This window comes from Neolamprologus brichardi, chromosome 22 (assembly GCF_056152115.1).
Source record: "Neolamprologus brichardi isolate AB-2024 chromosome 22, ASM5615211v1, whole genome shotgun sequence".
Lineage (NCBI taxonomy): Eukaryota > Metazoa > Chordata > Actinopteri > Cichliformes > Cichlidae > Neolamprologus > Neolamprologus brichardi.
The window spans coordinates 3,758,589-3,775,345 of record NC_142124.1 but is presented as its reverse complement, the minus strand read 5'-3'; the positions used below and the strand labels follow the sequence as shown (position 1 = coordinate 3,775,345).

The 16,757-nt window shown below is 42.7% G+C and overlaps 2 protein-coding genes across 3 annotated transcripts in view; one reads left to right on the top strand and one right to left on the bottom strand.

The window, feature by feature from the left end:
* The first annotated feature begins 1,833 nt into the window (after positions 1 to 1,833).
* Positions 1,834 to 9,963, top strand: vamp1a (vesicle associated membrane protein 1a). Its single transcript, XM_006804206.3, has 5 exons — positions 1,834 to 1,998; positions 4,389 to 4,518; positions 4,598 to 4,756; positions 8,030 to 8,081; positions 8,563 to 9,963. Coding segments are annotated over exons 1-5 (360 nt in total). The 5' UTR covers positions 1,834 to 1,996; the 3' UTR covers positions 8,580 to 9,963.
* A 1,772-nt stretch (positions 9,964 to 11,735) lies between these two features.
* Positions 11,736 to 16,757, bottom strand: part of chd4a (chromodomain helicase DNA binding protein 4a) — a 30,561-nt gene continuing 25,539 nt past the window's right edge. Inside the window, exons 32-41 of one of the 2 annotated variants that reach the window (XM_087834501.1) lie at positions 16,065 to 16,218; positions 15,873 to 15,964; positions 15,551 to 15,797; positions 15,354 to 15,419; positions 15,092 to 15,271; positions 14,909 to 15,017; positions 14,671 to 14,803; positions 14,360 to 14,555; positions 12,215 to 12,384; positions 11,736 to 12,105 (exon numbers count right to left, since the gene is read on the bottom strand). In XM_087834501.1, the coding sequence (XP_087690627.1) occupies positions 12,091 to 12,105; positions 12,215 to 12,384; positions 14,360 to 14,555; positions 14,671 to 14,803; positions 14,909 to 15,017; positions 15,092 to 15,271; positions 15,354 to 15,419; positions 15,551 to 15,797; positions 15,873 to 15,964; positions 16,065 to 16,218 (1,362 nt within the window). In that variant the 3' untranslated portion in view covers positions 11,736 to 12,090. The remainder of the gene's footprint in view (positions 12,106 to 12,214; positions 12,385 to 14,359; positions 14,556 to 14,670; positions 14,804 to 14,908; positions 15,018 to 15,091; positions 15,272 to 15,353; positions 15,420 to 15,550; positions 15,798 to 15,872; positions 15,965 to 16,064; positions 16,219 to 16,757) is intronic. The other variant, XM_087834503.1, reaches the window with a different exon arrangement.

Below are 16,757 nucleotides of genomic sequence, written 5' to 3'. Positions count from 1 at the left end.
AAGAGTGACAAAAAAGGTAAAACAGCCACTTGAAAATCTAAACCCAACATTTTCGACTTTAGAAAAATGTGAAAAAAAATCGGAAAATGCAGAAAAAGAGGGAAGTTCTGCCGCACAGTGTGAGTAAAAGCGGGAAAATGCATTTAAATACTCACATAAAGACGCTGAGGACAGAAAACACCGGATAACTCGCTGCAGTCAAACCAAACAGAAGCAGCAGGAAACAGTTACCTCACCTGTACGTCTGATTAACGGAGGGGGCGTTTGATTTTCACCTCTTTGCTCAGTATTGGTCAGGTGACAAACCACGCTACCTTCAGCTAATAGAACATATAACATATTTGTACAAAGGGAACATAACTGTGGCTGTATCCCAATTCAGGGTCTGCAGCCTCAACGATCCTCAAGGGCCGCGTACTCAAAGACCGCTAAGGCCGGAAGTGCGAGGCTTGTGAAATGGGACGGTCTAGCCTCCGTTGCGCTGCCCAGGTTGCCTAGCAACCATGATACTAACAGCTGGAAACGTTTCATACAGCTTTGTTTGACAGAAATGAAGGAGAAAATCTTTTGTTCATTTGTTTGTTTGTTTCTACATGAGCTTTGATCATTCTCTGATTAAGCTCAGCTATTGAACGGCGTATATTTTAAAGTAAAGGCTTTAAAACCAAGTTAGTACAAACGTCACTAATGTCACATGACTTTGCCGACATGTGGCCAACAGTAATGTTTTAATGTTCTTCGTTATTAAACATTTGCACATAAATAAGTGACATAATATTCAGTAATTACTTAAAGTTTACTCTTCGGGCGCCCCTCATCCGCCGTTTTTTTTCGGCAAAATTATCCACACCCACCGCCGCGCTATGCATTCTGGGATATGTTGGGCCACTAAGTCTACACCGCCACGTCCTTAAAATTCAGGGAAATGAAGGACGCATTTGAGGGCCGCATTTCGAGCAGCCTTCGAATTGGGACAGCCTTCGTCGCGTCGCGGTGACGTAATCGGCCTTAAAATGCGGCCTTTAAGGCTGCAGACCCTGAATTGGGAAACAGCTTGTTGTGTTTCAGTCAGTGTAGAAGGAACCTGACACCGCTCTAATGTGTGGTGACATGCAAATGAGTAAAAATTATTTACAAAATGCTTAAATTTTGTCAACACAAACTTATGAGGGAAAAACAACATGAGAAAGGCTAAAATTGTGGTAAAAAAAAATCTGGGAAGAGGATGTGGCAACTTCAAAAAGTACAAAGAAGAAGAAATCCAACAAAAATAACAATAACGTGTATTAATTAAAAAAAAACCTCAAAGTCAAAAATTCATAAGAAAAAGTTGTGGACTTATGAAAAAAGTCACAAAATAACAAAAGAAATAATTAATGTAACATAAAGAGAGAAAGAAATTTAAAGAAATATTTAAAGATAACTTTAATTTACACACACAAATAATTTTTTATGCACAAGAAAAAATTATCTTAGAATCTTCGCAGTCTGATGAAACATGAAACATCAGGTATTTATTGCCACCACACAAAGTCTGTTAATCAGAGTCAAGTTCAGTCCCGAGTTTTCACTGAAAAAACATGAATTAGGATTTGTTGGAGTGGCTGAGGTGGAGCTGATGGACCGCAGGTGGAGCTGATGAACGCAGGCTGATGGTGTGATGTTTAAATTTACTCCTGAAAAAGTAAAATTAAAATAATAACAATAATAAAAATCCAGAAATGCATGTTTCAAACGCTCAAACGTAACCCGTGATGTCATGTTTGTGTTGGGATTAACTGAGAGACAGAGGAAGCGGGCGTGCGTGCGTGTGCGCGCATAGGGGCGGGACTTGTGTCTGACGCGAAAGGTTTTTTCGGTCTGTGCGCAGCTGCTTCAGTTGTAGTTTTTCTACGTGTTTTAAGAGAAAAAGTGAATGAAGACATCAGACAGAGAGCAGAAGGTTTAGGTCCAGCCTCACCATCTCTCAGATCATCTCCATCATCCTCCAGCTCAGATGTGAGTACTTTATTTATTTCAGGCTTTTTAAAACCTCGAAAATCTTTCAATCCATGTCTGCTTTCAAAAAAAACAAAGTGTAGTTAACAGACTAAAGAGATTTCTCATTAAATCCCGTGGTTACAGCTACAGCACCATTCAAACTCCCTTTTTTCTCATTAATTTAATTTTTAAAATCAATTTTTATCTCTAAATTGATGGATCAAAAGCGAAACTTGTCTGGAAATGTCGGTGCTGAGACTGCAGAAGTACGACCGTGACTCACCGGGTGACTCACCTACAAAACTATCATCAATGATCGGCTGAGCTGTGACGCTTTAATTTCCTGTCACACACACACAGAAAAACAAAGACTTAAACATATCACACAAAGCTACAAACACCTGGGAGTTTTTAGAGAGAAGAGAACCCACTGTGGGAATGTTTTTGGTGTGTTTTGTCCCGCGGGGGGAGGGGAGTGATTACTTAGTGCATGTTGATCTCCATCAGTCAGTCAGACTCCTGCTGCTGCACTAATCTTTCTCCATTTTGCGGGTGGAAAACAAGCTGCTGGCAGTAACACTGTGTGTGTGTGTGTGTGTGTGTGTGTGTGTGTGTGTGTGTGTGTGTGTGTGTGTCTGTGTGTGTGTGTGTGTGTGTGTCTGTGTGTGTGTGTGTGTCTGTGTGTATGTGTATGTGTGTGTGTGTGTGTAAACTGTTTATTTTTTATTCTTTTAATTTGTCCTTTACTTCTTCTGAGCTGCTGAGGCTGTTTCATCTCTGAGGCTCTGATTCTGTGGACGGAGGCCAAAGTTCGATGAGTCATGTTTCTATTACTGGATCAGTTTGTGTTTAGAATTCAGGCGGCGTTCCTGCTTTAAGGTCTAACAGGCTTCACTCTGTGAAAATCATCTGAGATCTCACTTCAGAGTTTAAAATATAATATTAGTAGCACACACACATTAATTATATTGTATTTATTGTCTGAACCAGACCATTTACTGATGGTAAATGGTCTGGTTCTTATATGTCGCTTTTCTACTCATCTGAGCACTCAAAGCACTTTACACAACTTTTACATTCACCCATTCACACCCATTTGCACAAGCACATCTTTCTAAGTGTTTCATAGCTAACATTCACACACATTCATACCGATGGATGCATCGGAGAGCAATGTGGGGTTAATATCTTGCCCAAGGATATTTGGCATGTAGACTAGGGGAAGCCAGGAATCGAATCGAACCACTAACCTTCCAATCAGTAGATGACCTGCTCTACCACCTGAGCTACAGCCACCCCACCCCTGAAGACTGCTGTGCTCCTCCCAAACCTGCAATCACGATCCCGATTCATTCATCTCATCGAGGCTGCTCTCCATGAAAACCTTGCAGCTCGCGACTGTCACGGCTTCACTGCTGCCTCGGCAGCAAAGATCAAAAGTAAAAAGGAGAAAATCAAGAGTGCTGCACACCCTTTAAATCTCTTTTCTTTCTTAAAACAAATATTTTAAACCAAGTTCATCTCATTATTATTATCATTACTATATGTGCAGTTCCTTCACACAGGGGCGTTTAGAGGGGCGGCACCAAAGACATATTTCATCAGTGTAGAAAACTGAATGTCTTTCATGCTCGTGTGCAGCCATGCGTCTGATTGCTGATCTAACATTTGAGATTTGGAGCTGCACAAGAATTAAAAGTTAATCTTGTGCTGGATATTTGTTTTGCTGTTTTAACTCGTATCATTGTTCACACCACAGAACAGCCCTGATTGGTCCATTCAGCACTGTGTTTCCTCCTATGTATTTCCAGCTGCTACTTTTTGTTAAACTGAAAGAAAAAGAAGGAATCAACAAGTATGTTGGTGGTGAAATCACTTCTTCTTCTTAATAAAGTCTCTTCTGCTGCCTTTGCATACACATTCCTGCCCCAGAGACACTTTGCATGACAGTTTCCTTCCTATTGTTGAGTTCTTAGTTCCTAAATGCTTTTTGAGCTTTAAGTAAACTTTTGCAGCTAAAACATGTTTTTTTCTAGAGAGAACCACGTAGAACCTTTAGCTATAGATCTGACCTCCATACACACTATCTGTATCTGCAGCAGTCGGCTTTGAAAAGTCAAGGAGCTGCAGTGATTTAAGCAGCATTCTTTAAATGGCCTTCAAGCTGTTTTCCCCTCTGACATGTCAGTGCTGCTGTTGCCCTGCATCACTGTCTGCTCTCTCAGTGCCCCCACAACCCCTACATCCACCTCTGGACTCCACAGGGATGTTTAGTCACCACGCCATCTTTATATATATGGCACATAAGCCTGAAGTTATGCGCTCAAAGCCTAGACGTCTACCTCTAATTGTATAAATGAGTCATTTTTGACTGAATTCTTGTTACAAAACTCACATTTTCCCTGCAGGTCGACTCCAGATGCAGCAGGGACTCCAGGAGCTCCCGGGGCCCCGGAAGGTGAGGGGGGTCCTCCAGCTCAGGCCCCCAACCTGACGAGCAACAGACGACTCCAGCAGACACAGGCACAGGTGGACGAGGTGAGGACCGCAGCTCACTACGAGCAAATGAAAAAACGTATCAGCGGCAGAGATGCTGATGGGTGTCTTCATCCCTCAGGTGGTCGACATCATGCGCGTGAACGTGGACAAAGTCCTGGAGAGAGATCAGAAGCTGTCGGAGCTGGACGACCGCGCCGACGCCCTGCAGGCCGGAGCCTCGCAGTTCGAGAGCAGCGCTGCCAAACTCAAGAACAAGTACTGGTGGAAAAATTGCAAGGTGGGTGTGACACAAGGAGATGTTTCCACGTTTCCTTCCCATCATCCTCCCCTCAGGTTGGTTTCCTGCAGCAGACAGTGTGGCCTCGGATTTCTGAGTAGAAACCACCATTAAAGTGTTTTTGTTTGTTTTTTATAGATCTTCACGCATCAAACTGTAAACATAGCATTACTGAAATAATGATGACAAGCTTTGCTTTCAGAACTGCTTTAATACTTTGTGGCATTTATTCAGCAAAGTGCAGGAAACTTACCTCAGAGATTTAGCTCCACATTTCCACACAAGTGCTGCAGATTTGTCAGCTGCACATCTATGATGCAAATCTCCTGGTCCCCAAGGTGCTCCGTTGGATTGAGATCCGGTGACGGAGGCTGTTCAAATACACTGAGCTCACTGTCATGTTCAAGAAATCAGCTTGAGATCATTTTAGTTCGCGGCACGAGGCGTGCTATCTTGCTGGAAGCAGAATACGGATGTGCTGTGGCCATAAAAGGATTGGCATGGTCAGGCTGTGGTGGAGAGATGCTCTTCTGCATACTTTAGTTGGAATGAGCTGTTATTAAGTTACCGCTGGCTTGCTATCAGCTCAAATCTGGCGATGCTTCCCTGATTTATGACATCATCAGCAACCATTCCTGCTCGCTGGATATTCTCTGTTTCGTGTCATACTTTCTAAACTTGTGCAGGAAAATCCCTGTGGATCATTTTCCACGTCTACATGCTTCAGTGCATTCAGCTGCTGCCGATTAGATATTTGTGGTAACGGGTGTTTAAACAGGTTACATCCCTTGTTGTGGAAAAGGTTTCAGAAATGATCTTTACATAATCAATGTGTTGTTTTCCTGTTAATCTGTGATCATAACAGGAAGAAACGAAGCTGCACGAACAGTTTCAGTTTAATGTACCGATTAAGTGCATTTAACGTATCCATCACTACTTCAGCGTCTCCTCTTCATCCATCCAGCCTCAGCTGCCAGGTCTTTTTTTTATCTCAGCATCAGTCCATCAAGCCCCGCCTCCCCTCTGTGCAGTTCAGACCGTCCAATCGCTGGATGGCCTGAGGAGGAGGAGGATTACATTAGAGGAGAGGAGGAGAGACTGTTTGACTGACAGCAAAGTCAGAGAGAGGAAGAGGAAAATCTCAATCTGGATTAGAGTGACAGTCAGGGATTAAAGAGCCAGCTGTGATGTGTGACGTAACTCCTCCTATCAGCACACACACACACACACACACGTTTGTACATGGATACATCCGAACAATCATATGTGATGCATTTTATTCTGCTTTAATGACCCACACTGTTACCATAGACACACTCCTGCTCTCACAGTGGGCAGAGAACAAACATGGATTCATACGCCGCTGAAAATAGACCCAAACAAAATGCTCTGAAAACACACAAAAACATTTTCTTTTAGCTTTTTCAGTGACAGTTATGAGATTTTCTTTATTTATATGTAAACACTGAACAGCTCTGAACACACACACACATTTCAAACACACACAGTCACCACCAATCTCTCCCTCTCTCTCTCTCTAAACCTCTTGTTCTTGTTAATCTCTCTCGCCCTCCCCCCATCAGAGGTGATTTCCTGCCTGTTTCACTCTAATGTCATCATGTGGATTTTATTTATGGAGAATTTAGACCAACACACACGCACACTGTGCAACATGACATATATTAAAATCTGCAGGGCGTCGTCTGCTTTATATTTCTAGTTGGCCACGCCCACTCGGCTCATTTAAACTCTTTTTATTTTTATTCTTGCAAACTTCAAAAGCTTCCTTTAATGGCGGTTATTGTAATTTCTTGTATTTAAAAGAAGTTAAAAACCTCCCAAAAAACTTACTGAAGCTTTAAAAAATAAAAAAGTCAACGAGATATCAGCTGAAGTTGAAGTATGGACAGGCCACGAGGACAGTGTCTTTATTTAATGATGGAAATAATTAAAAATGCATTCTATTTCAAACGACAGCCTGGGAAAGGAAATGGGCAGCAAAGAAAAGTCCAAAGTTAAAAGAACAGCAGTGCACATCTAAAATCTATAAATGCTGCCCCCTAGTGGTGAACTTCTTAGTCCAATGTTAACTAAAAAAAAGGACCTTTTAAAATGAAAAAACACATTTCAAAGAGAAACAAGCACTAGCTCAACAAAAAATGACTCAATATTATCAAAGTTATATGAATCTCTATCTCAGACTCACACAAGAGTGCAGAAACAGCTTGTTTAGCATCAAGGGAAATGTAATTAGTCCATCTTGTTATACAGAAATAGAGAGAAACTTCACTTTGAGTAGAAAGAAAGAAACATGGGACCACCTCACAGCTACAGACAGATCACCGCCCAGCTGTAAAATCCAGTTCTCACTGAACTAATTCAACAAATTTGGGGGGATAATTACAAAAAAGAGGGTTTACGGCCACCGTCAGCTTACACCATCGTTCTCCTGATTGACTGCTCCCTTTAAACTAAAGGTTTGAACAGCAACAACTGTGTCTCAGATTATCATATGAAGACCATCAGAGCTCAGTGACATCATACAGAGCCAAGAGGGGAAAAAAACAGCTGAAACAACACTTTAGGCTTACTGGGATTGTTTGTCCCGCTGAGACTGAACACATGACAGAGAATAAGTAAAAGAATAATCGCTCTCTTTTAAAGGTAGGTTTTGCAATTACCTTCTGCAAATTTTAATAACGACCTTCACCACCAGGGGGCGGTGTTTGACCAGTTGAAGTTGAGTTGATTTCTCTTCAGTTCACAGACGTTCACGTGAAGTCATTGCTGTGGTTTCTTCACATTTTGTTGAAAGCTGAAACGTAATATGAAGGTTTATACCTATTTTAAACACAGTAATGTATATTAAGGACCTTAAAATGTATATTTGCAGGTAAATAAACTGAGGCTATAATTAATTGTTACTTCTACTTGTGCACTGTTTCTACTTAAAATTAAAGTGAAAGATTATTTCTGGCTAGGACCACAGTAAAGCGCTCAAACAGGAGCCAGCGCTTCTCAACAAACAAGCCAGGTTTGGTGGACACGTGTCTGGGTTAGAAGAGACCTCGAGCAGACTGAAGACAAGCTGGAGAGATGATGTCTCTTTGCTGACCCGGGAACACCTCAGTATCCCCTCTGAGGAGCTGGAGGAGGGGGTTGGAGGCTGATAAGCAGCAGACGATGGAGTGATTTATTGTCTGAGTGTCTGTTTCATCTTCTTAAGTTCATCTTTTGTTTCTGATGGCTCTGTTTGTTTTGTCTTTCTTCCAGATGATGATCATCATGGCCATCGTAGGTGTTATATTTGTTGGCGTCATTGTCTGTGAGTAAAATAAAGCCTTCTCTTATTTTTGCATGTGGTTTCTTGACCTCCTTATGTGCACCTGTGGAGCATTTCCAGTTTGGAGGTTCAGCTTCCTGGAAGCTTCTGCTTCTTCTGCAGAAACATTAAAAGTTTGCAGACACACTCTGCCGATTAGGACTTGTGCTGATTAAAGATTTAGCATGTGGCAGATTTCAGGTGGTTTTTCAAAGGCTAGCAAATTTTACTTTACTTTCAGAGCCAGTTGCTACTCCCATCGCTGACTGCTGTCTGCACGCAGAGCTGCAGATCCTCGTGTAAAATCAGAGCAGTTTGATGCAGAAGCAATCAGAGCAGTCTAAAAAAAGCAGACAAGCAGAAGATGATCCAGAGGTGCACCAGGAGACGTCCTGGGAGGATTTTACAGTCTGTTGCTCTCTAAAAGCTTCTTTCTACTTTTAAATATCACTCAGAGACAAATATCTGTGTTTGCCGTCCTCAGTGTATTTCTTCTACTGAGCTGCTCTTCAGGGATGGACGCACAAGTCGCAGGACGAGTCTGCACCACCGAACGCCAAATCCAGCCTCTCCTCAGTGCTCCTCCACCCCAGCGATGCCTTCCTCCAAAGCCTCCACGCATGCTCGCGTAACGTGCTCCACTACCTCCTTATCGTGGCCGGTTTCCTGACTTTGTTACCGGGTTGGGTTTACTGCAGGTGTAAAATCTGTTGACCCAGGTTTGTCCTTTAAACACTGAAACAAAAAGAAAAAACCTCCTGCTGCGCCTGGTTTTCTGCAGCTCAGTGTACGCAAGATGCAGTGTGAGGTTTACTGGACACCAGTAAGAGCTGCAGTCGAACAGTCAGCTGGCTTCTCTTCAGAGGGTTTCAGAGTGACCCAGAGGGATGTGAGCTGTTTGAGTTCCTTAAATACAAAGGAAAGGAGCATCGGTGCTTCCTTTATTACCTCCTTTAGCAGAGGATACACTGGAGCAGTGCCATCCCATAATTCACAGCATTGCAGACTAATCTTGAAATAAAATGAGGTTTCCATGTTATACTAAAAATCTCTACCACAAAGTAAGGCTTTGTGTTTTAAATATAAAATCATCTGCATGAAGATGATCATCTATCCAAGTAAATTTAAACGTACGATGCAGCCTTTAGGATTCTCATCGTCAGTCGTGGGAATCTTAATAAAGGCAGGAGTGACACTGGATCGCCGGATCAGCAGGAAGGGAAATTAGAGATATTCATCTTTTCTGTAAAGTTACAGCTTTGTAAAGACGAAAGCCTGCATCGAACTTTGTTATCAGGCTTGAAACCCATCGTCTCCGTCAGGCTTTGAGGTTTCGGTGATCAGCAGCAGAGGAAGCCCGAGCATGATGAACCTGCTCACCTCTCAGAACAGTCTGTTGCCTAAATCGACCAATTCTAACGCTCACGCCACTGAAATCAGGTTTCCTACTCGAGCTTGAAACATTTAAGCACAGCTGCTCTTTCTCTGTGTTAAACCTGGGTTTACAGATTCCTGCTTGGCTCTTCTCTCTCTTCAGACCATTACTGAGCAGAAATCTGACTTCCTGGTGTGATTAACCCACCCGCTCGCTCGCCCAGCTCCGTCCGGCTGTCCTGCATTTGTTTCATCGTGTTGTTATCTGTGGTTTGAATGTTCAACATGTTTCGTTGTTCAGCCTGAATCTGATTCCCGTGTGTGTGAAGGAGCTTTGAGGCTGAAGTGATTATTTAACCTTTGAAATATTTTAGTCCATCTTAGACCGAACGGTGGAAGCTGGGAGTCGCTCATCATCATCATCATCATCATCGTCAGTGTTTCTTCTGTACTTCTTTGACACGCTCAGAGAGAACAGCCTGGACTTTCAAATAAAGTCATGTTTGCTACACACACACAGCGTTTGTGCTCTCGTTTGTTTGGTATCTTTAATATTCTTCAGCCTAAATACAAACTATAGGTTTTAAATGAGTCCCATGTTGAATATGCAGCTGAGCAGGCACATTTTAATAGAGCAGAAGATTTTGCCTTTCAGATGAGCTCTCATATAGTGAAGGAGAAAATTCTGAAGAAAATTAAACCAAACTAAAAATACAAACACCGCGTGGGTCATTGAGGACATTTAAAGAGTTTTAAATACCTGATAAATATACTTTCTTGGTCACACCTCACTAGTACTGGATTCAACCCTCCTTCAGTGCTGCTTCGGCTCTTCGTGGTACAAAGGTGGATACACTCCTGAGATTTTGGTCCATATGAATACGATGGCGCCACAAGGTGGAAGCCTCGAGTACAGTAGGGGTGGGGAAAAAATGGATACTGTGTAGCATCGTGATATTTTGTTTGCTAATAATGTATCGATACAGGGACAGCAGAAATCGATATTTTGTTACAAAAAGGTTTTTGTGCTCTGACTTCAGAGCATGTTGATCCTTTTTCTGAGCAAGAATCCTGACATTCCTTCACTGTCCAAATGTGACAGTTTACTTATTTTAATTTAAGACATGTTTTATTTTAATTAAGTTTAAAACTTTTTTATTTCATGTAAAATTATATTTTGTTTTCATTTACTTTCAAATTCTTCAGTTGCTGAAGGGGCTGCATAGTTTTCATAAACTGCATAGTTCAGAATAGCTATAATTGTACCAGATGGTTGATTCAGTTAAGTTGGACTAGACTGTAATACAAACCGTTCAGTTTGTCAACAATCAAACTGAAATGAGAGAAAGACTGAGTGTGAGACTTTGATATTAGAGAAAATGAATATTGATAAAGTTTACCTTTATGTACAGAATCTGAATATCGCAAAATATTTTTAAAAATTGCAATAATATCGTATCGTGCGTTAAGTATTGTGATAATATCGTATCATGGGATGTATGGTGATTCCCACCTCTAGAGTACACTGAACTCAGTCATGAGAAACCAGTTTGACGTACCTGAGCACTGCTGTGACTTGTTTCCTGATGGGAGAGATGGATGCGTGCATTCCAGGCTGCACTCGGTTGTATCTGGTGGTCATTTGAGGTCACTGTTGCATTCCTGTCAGCTTGAAAAGCTCAGCTCCTCTGACATCAACAAGAACTCTGCTGCACTCTGGATATTTTCTCCATTTTGGACTCTGATGTACCCAGGTAGCCTCTCCAAAGCAGATCAGCAATTTCTTTAAAAATAGTCGGAGCAGCCCATCTCACGCCACAGTCCCCTCTCTTCCCCACGCGTACATGCCCGAATGCACCAACCAATAACATGGCAGCTATTTAATTTGATATTTGTGTTAATGAGCAGTTGAACAGGTGCAGCCAACAATGCGGCCTGTGGCTTGCCGTCAAGTACCTGGAGCTAAGCTTGCTGGCTGGTGGAGACGTCTGTGAGGTGAAGTTAAAAATGCAAATCCCAACAAGCCAGAGGAACTTTAACCTTTAACCCCGAGAAAGTGAACAAAAACAGTCATAATGTGTGTAAAGCTTCAGCAGTAAACACCTTTCATCCTTCCATTTTCTTTCACTCGGCCAATTAATTTTTTAAATTTAAAGCTGCCACATGTGCAGGACTCACACCTCCCACTTCAACATCATTGTTGCTACAACAGAGAAAAACAATTATACCGGATATAAAAAGTTGGCGGAGTTTTTCTGATGATCACTGAAGCTCCAACAAAACTTTATTTAATTTTTTTATTTTGTTTAGGTCCCAAAAAAACCATCATAATAACATTATATCAATAATATTAATACAGAAGTTGAAAAAAAATGGAGGAAAAAAATAAAACAGCTTTTCTGTCCACAGCCTCGTTCTCGGTGGGGAGGGGGATTTGATCCTCCGGGGGGGAAAATCTGTAAAGTCCTTTTTTTCAGGGGTGGGGGGGTAATTAAAACAAACAAAACAAAACCAAAAAATGTGAAGTGGGCGTGGCTTCAAGCTTGAGGCGCGCAGTCCGTCTTTCTCCTGTGCACCAATCAGGAATGTCGAGGTGAGGCAGGGGGTGGTTTTCGAGGTAAAGAGCCGACGTTCAGTCTCACTGCTGCGACATCTGCCGGGGGAGGGACGGAGAGGCGGGGGTCAGAGAGATGTCATCTCTTTGTGTGTGTGTGTGTGTGTGTGTGTGTGTGTGTGTGTGTGTGTGTGTGTGTGTTAGTCACCTGCTGTGTCTGCGGCTGTGGTTCAGGTGCTCGGCTTGCCAAGCGGCTCAGGATGTTCCTCTCAGACATCTGGAGTCGGACTGCAACCGGCGGTATCCGGGCGATGGTTGCAGGCAGGCGGGTGACGTCCGCCTTCATGTCACTCAGCAGCTCCTCCAACTGCTTCAGCACTGAGGAAGGACAGACACATACATCAGAGTTATTTTTGAGGTTCTTCACAACTTATTTTAACCTCTTAAGCCCCAAGGGCGTTTCTGAGCTTCCTGCTCGAAAATGCAACGCCCAAATGTAATCGATTATTTCTCTGCAATTACAAACTCTGTCCTTACAATCTTGGTATCAAAATAAAGCTAACACTTGGGAAATTCAGAAGTGTAAATATGGAATCAGATATTACTGTGTCAAAGTTACTGAGACTGGAACACAGAAAAAGTAAGTAGATTTTACCCTCGCCTAATTATTTTTTTTTAATTTTTAGCATATAACCCTTTGAAAAATATGCCTCAGATCACATTTGGTTCCAGAAATTCAGTAACCAACATATAAACATCATCTGTGCAAAGATTCATGTTTGTAAAGTGAAACTGTGAAAAATTACAGCCCTGTCAATACATGAATATCCAGATGTTGTACAAAAATGTCCAATTTTGGCGCACAATTGGACACCATGCCAGTTGATTTTTTTAGGTATTAAAGAGCAGAAATTAATAAATTTTATTAACATGCTTTTTTTAAATATATATTTTTGAAGAATTAACCACACATTTACATGGTAATGGCCCTTTTCTGCAGCGCGTATAGAGCGTTTGATTGGCCTCTGGCCCTTTAAACTCTGAGGGGCTGTAACTTTGGCTTCTTTTGGTCAATTTGCGTGATTGACACGTCTTTTTAATCGTTCAAGCCAATAGATTCACAGTAACGATGCCACGTTCACCTCGCTTCAACCAATGCCGGCTTGTTTTCGGTGTGTTTGGTGGTTGAAATGGTTTATATGACATTTTAGCTGAGATTCTGAGGTTTCTGTGGACACCACACATGTCTGGACTATATTTCTCAACCCGCGTTATAACCGATTAACCCTTTAAGACCTACCATAGAACCAAGTCCGCCAGAGCTTATATTATATGTTTACATGCTGTGGAGCCATTTTTGGGAGCATTTCAAGTTGCTATACATCAATACAACCATTACAGCCTAAATTTTAATAATATGTCTGCATTAAGTGCATAGTAATTACATAAATTGCAAAAAAGTGCAATAAACTACAAAAAAAATGAAAATCGTTTTTGCTTTTTTAACATATATTTCTAGTTAGAGAAATTTAAGAGGCTTATCCCTCAAAACTGTAAATACAAAAAAGTTGCACAAAATAGTTTCCCACCACAGGAAATTTATTTTGAGTGTCTTCATAGTTTTATTTTTGAAATACACCAATTTTAATATACTGCAGGAAAAACTAAAATAAATATTATAGTGCAAATTTGCAAAAAAGCAGCATATGCATCAAAATAAACTATTTCCAGCAGTGCAATATGAGTCCTAAGCAACCCAGAAACTATTCAGAAAGTCATAAAGTCAAACATAACCTTTAAAAACACCAGTATAGGCTCATGAGGCCCGGACGGTAAAAAACTACATTTCCGCGAAAATGACGTCACTTCCGGTTTCGGGCAGGTCATGGCGGACATGCGATAGTTCGCGCTGACGTCTATTCCAAAGTAGGAAGTGTTATGAACAGCTGATCGGATCGGCAAAGTGTGTTTCTGGAATATTATGTTTTTGTTGCTGCAAGTGCTTTTTATGCAGTTTTTGCAAAGTTATATGTGGAAGGAAACTGTGACCGAGGACAAGCTGATGGCATAAGATGTAAGTACAACTCCTCCGGTTTCATATGCAAAAAAAATTATTGCGCTAGCTCACGTGGTTGCAGAGCTACAGGGATTTAAAAGTAGTTGCGCTAAACAGAGCGTGCTGCTCCGACCGGCTTTAAAGGGTTAAACATGATCTCCTCCTTTTTGCCCCCGGTACTTGGCGTGGGGCTTAAGTGGTTAATGTTCTCGAGGTGCTTTTATCTTAAAAATCAGACAAAGTTGACATTTTTAGCAGCTCTAAAAACAAACGGCTACGCCTGCTCGCCAATGTTACCTTTGTGCAGGACGGCGTTGGCCGGTTTGTTCCCGGACATGGACTCCTTGCTGAGGTGCTGGTGAGACTCGGCCAGACACTCCACCTCGCTGAAGCGGGTGTTGAGGGCCATGGAGGGGTGGGAGGGGTCCTCCGACATGTTGAGGTAGGCGGCGCGTCGCAGCTGCTCCTCGATCACCAGCGCCTGTTCCAACAGCTGCAGCGGAGGCGAACAAAGATCATTTTATTTTAAATGTTCTGCTCAGTTCAAAGATCCGTTTTCTCTGTAACATCGAATTTCAGATGAGCGGAAGAAAACGAAAAATATCAACCTTGAATCTTCTGGCGAGGAACTTGTTCTTGATTTCCAGGAAGTTTCCTCTGTTCATCTCTCCTTTAAAAGGCTCGTTGAGGATGGCGAACTTGACGTCGTTCTGGATGTCCTGCCAGCGGGCGTAACCGTGTCTGAAGGAGGTAAAGGTCAAAGGAAACAACGGACTGATCTCACATTAAGTGCTTTGTTTTAGTCTCCAGGGAAACCAAACAGACAGACAGGTGTGCAAAGGATACTGTATGATGCCGGCCAGCAGCCAGTAGTCGTGGCGGCGATGCCAGATCTCGTTGGTTTTCTTGGTTACCGTGGCAGCGCGCTCCTCGTTCTGCCACAGCGAGTGGAGCTCTGAGAGAAACGCGCGAGTCAGCGTTGGATTGAAAACATTCGAACGAGTTGTGCTCGTCTGAGCCGGCGCGTACCTGTGAATCCTCCGTCTGCGATGTTGAACATGAACCGAGTCTTGGCTTTCTTCTTCTCCTCGCTGGCCCCGCTCGCCGTGGCAGCGGCGGTCGACGCCGTTCCCTCCTTGCTGCCGTCTCCGTTCTGCAGTTTGGCCGCCGATTCCGCTGGTTTCGGAGTCTCCTTCTCCTCCTTCACGTCTGCGGGAGGATGAAAAAGGAAACAATTAACGACAGAGCGTCAGAGAGCGCCGAGAAGCCCTGCAGGAAACGTCATCGCCACCTTTCTTTTCATCTGCGGGAGGCGTGGTCTCCATCTTTTCTGTCTTCTCTTCCTTCTTTTCTTCTGCTGAAATCAAGATTTTTTAAAAAGGAAGAACTTAGTCACCAAATAACATCTGTCACTGTATCTCCATCACTTACTCTCTAAAGTTTTATTGAAAAATATATTAAAACAGAATCCTGAGAGACTAGTTTTACCTTTGACCTCTGCATCCTCAGGTTTGACCTCTGACCCCTCCGTCTTTGCCTCCGAGGGGGGCTTCGTTTCCTCCGCTCCCTCTGGACTCTTCTTCTCACCGTCTCCTTCCTCCATCTTCTCGCCTTCTTTCTCTTTCACGCCCTCCGTCTCGCCATTGCTCGGTTTGTCCGTCTCCATTGGCTCCCCGTTCTTCTTCTCCGGCTCGGCTGACGGACTCTTCTCGTCATCGTCTGGGATGGCGATCACCTGCCGGAGACGTGGAAGATTAAAAACCGTTCCGACTCCATAAAGCCGATTTCATTCACGGCCCTCCGTCTTTACCTCGTTGCTGGTTTTTCCGGCCTCTTTACCGTTCTTCTCTGCCTCGCCCTCTTTCTTCACATCCTTCTCACAGTCCTTCGCGGAGTCGTCGACTACAAACACAAAGCATCTCGTGATATTGTTCATCACAAACACATCGAGTATCCTGTATGACTTGTGTGTTTGCTGGTTCAGCTCCAGTGTGAGTGTTACCTGGCACAGGCGTGTTGGGCTGCGTGTCGGCGGGGGTGCCGGTGGACGGCGTTTTTGCAGGAGAATCGGGCTGAGCCGCGGCCCTCTTGTTCTCCTCCAGCTCGGCCATCCAGGGCATCGACCACTGGCCGTTTACGTGCTCGAACTCCTGAACCTGAAAAACAGGCGAGTGCGTCAGCAAGACGTCTCTACGTGTCGCTCAAACGAAATAGAAACAAAATAAAATAAAAATCTCATCCTTGTTTTTGTAAATAGCTTCTGTATATTTTAACCAAAGCTTTCACCACCAGGGGGCAGCATTTTACCGCTGGGTGTGATGAAGTTGTTCAGTTTTGACTTTTCGCCTACCAGCTTCTAAACGAAGTAGCATTTACTTCAAACACATTAGAAATGCCGCATTTATAAAACAAAACCAGAGTTTCCCCCCTGAGACAGATTTAACTCATTTAAGCTTCAACTCCACTCGTTCACATTCACTAAAGACGGTCTCTGGAGCCCAGCCTGTAGCTAACAAGTACAACAGATCTCCTACAAGCTCTGGAGTTCAAAACAGTGAAGATGTTACAGGCACAGAGTTTTATTTAAATCTAAAAAGTTGTTAATGATTTTTAAAGAAAATTATTAAGAAAAAAATGCTTTTAACTGAGAAATATTCAGACAAAGTTTCTTTTAAGCGTATTTTGTTTTCCTTTT

What these genes read in the sequence shown, in the direction of transcription:
- vamp1a (XM_006804206.3), top strand. An exon ending in CACAGGCACAGGTGGACGAG is followed by an intron (nt 4,519 to 4,597) that starts GTGAGGACCGCA and finishes TTCATCCCTCAG; the next exon opens with GTGGTCGACATCATGCGCGT. An exon ending in ACTGGTGGAAAAATTGCAAG is followed by an intron (nt 4,757 to 8,029) that starts GTGGGTGTGACA and finishes TCTTTCTTCCAG; the next exon opens with ATGATGATCATCATGGCCAT.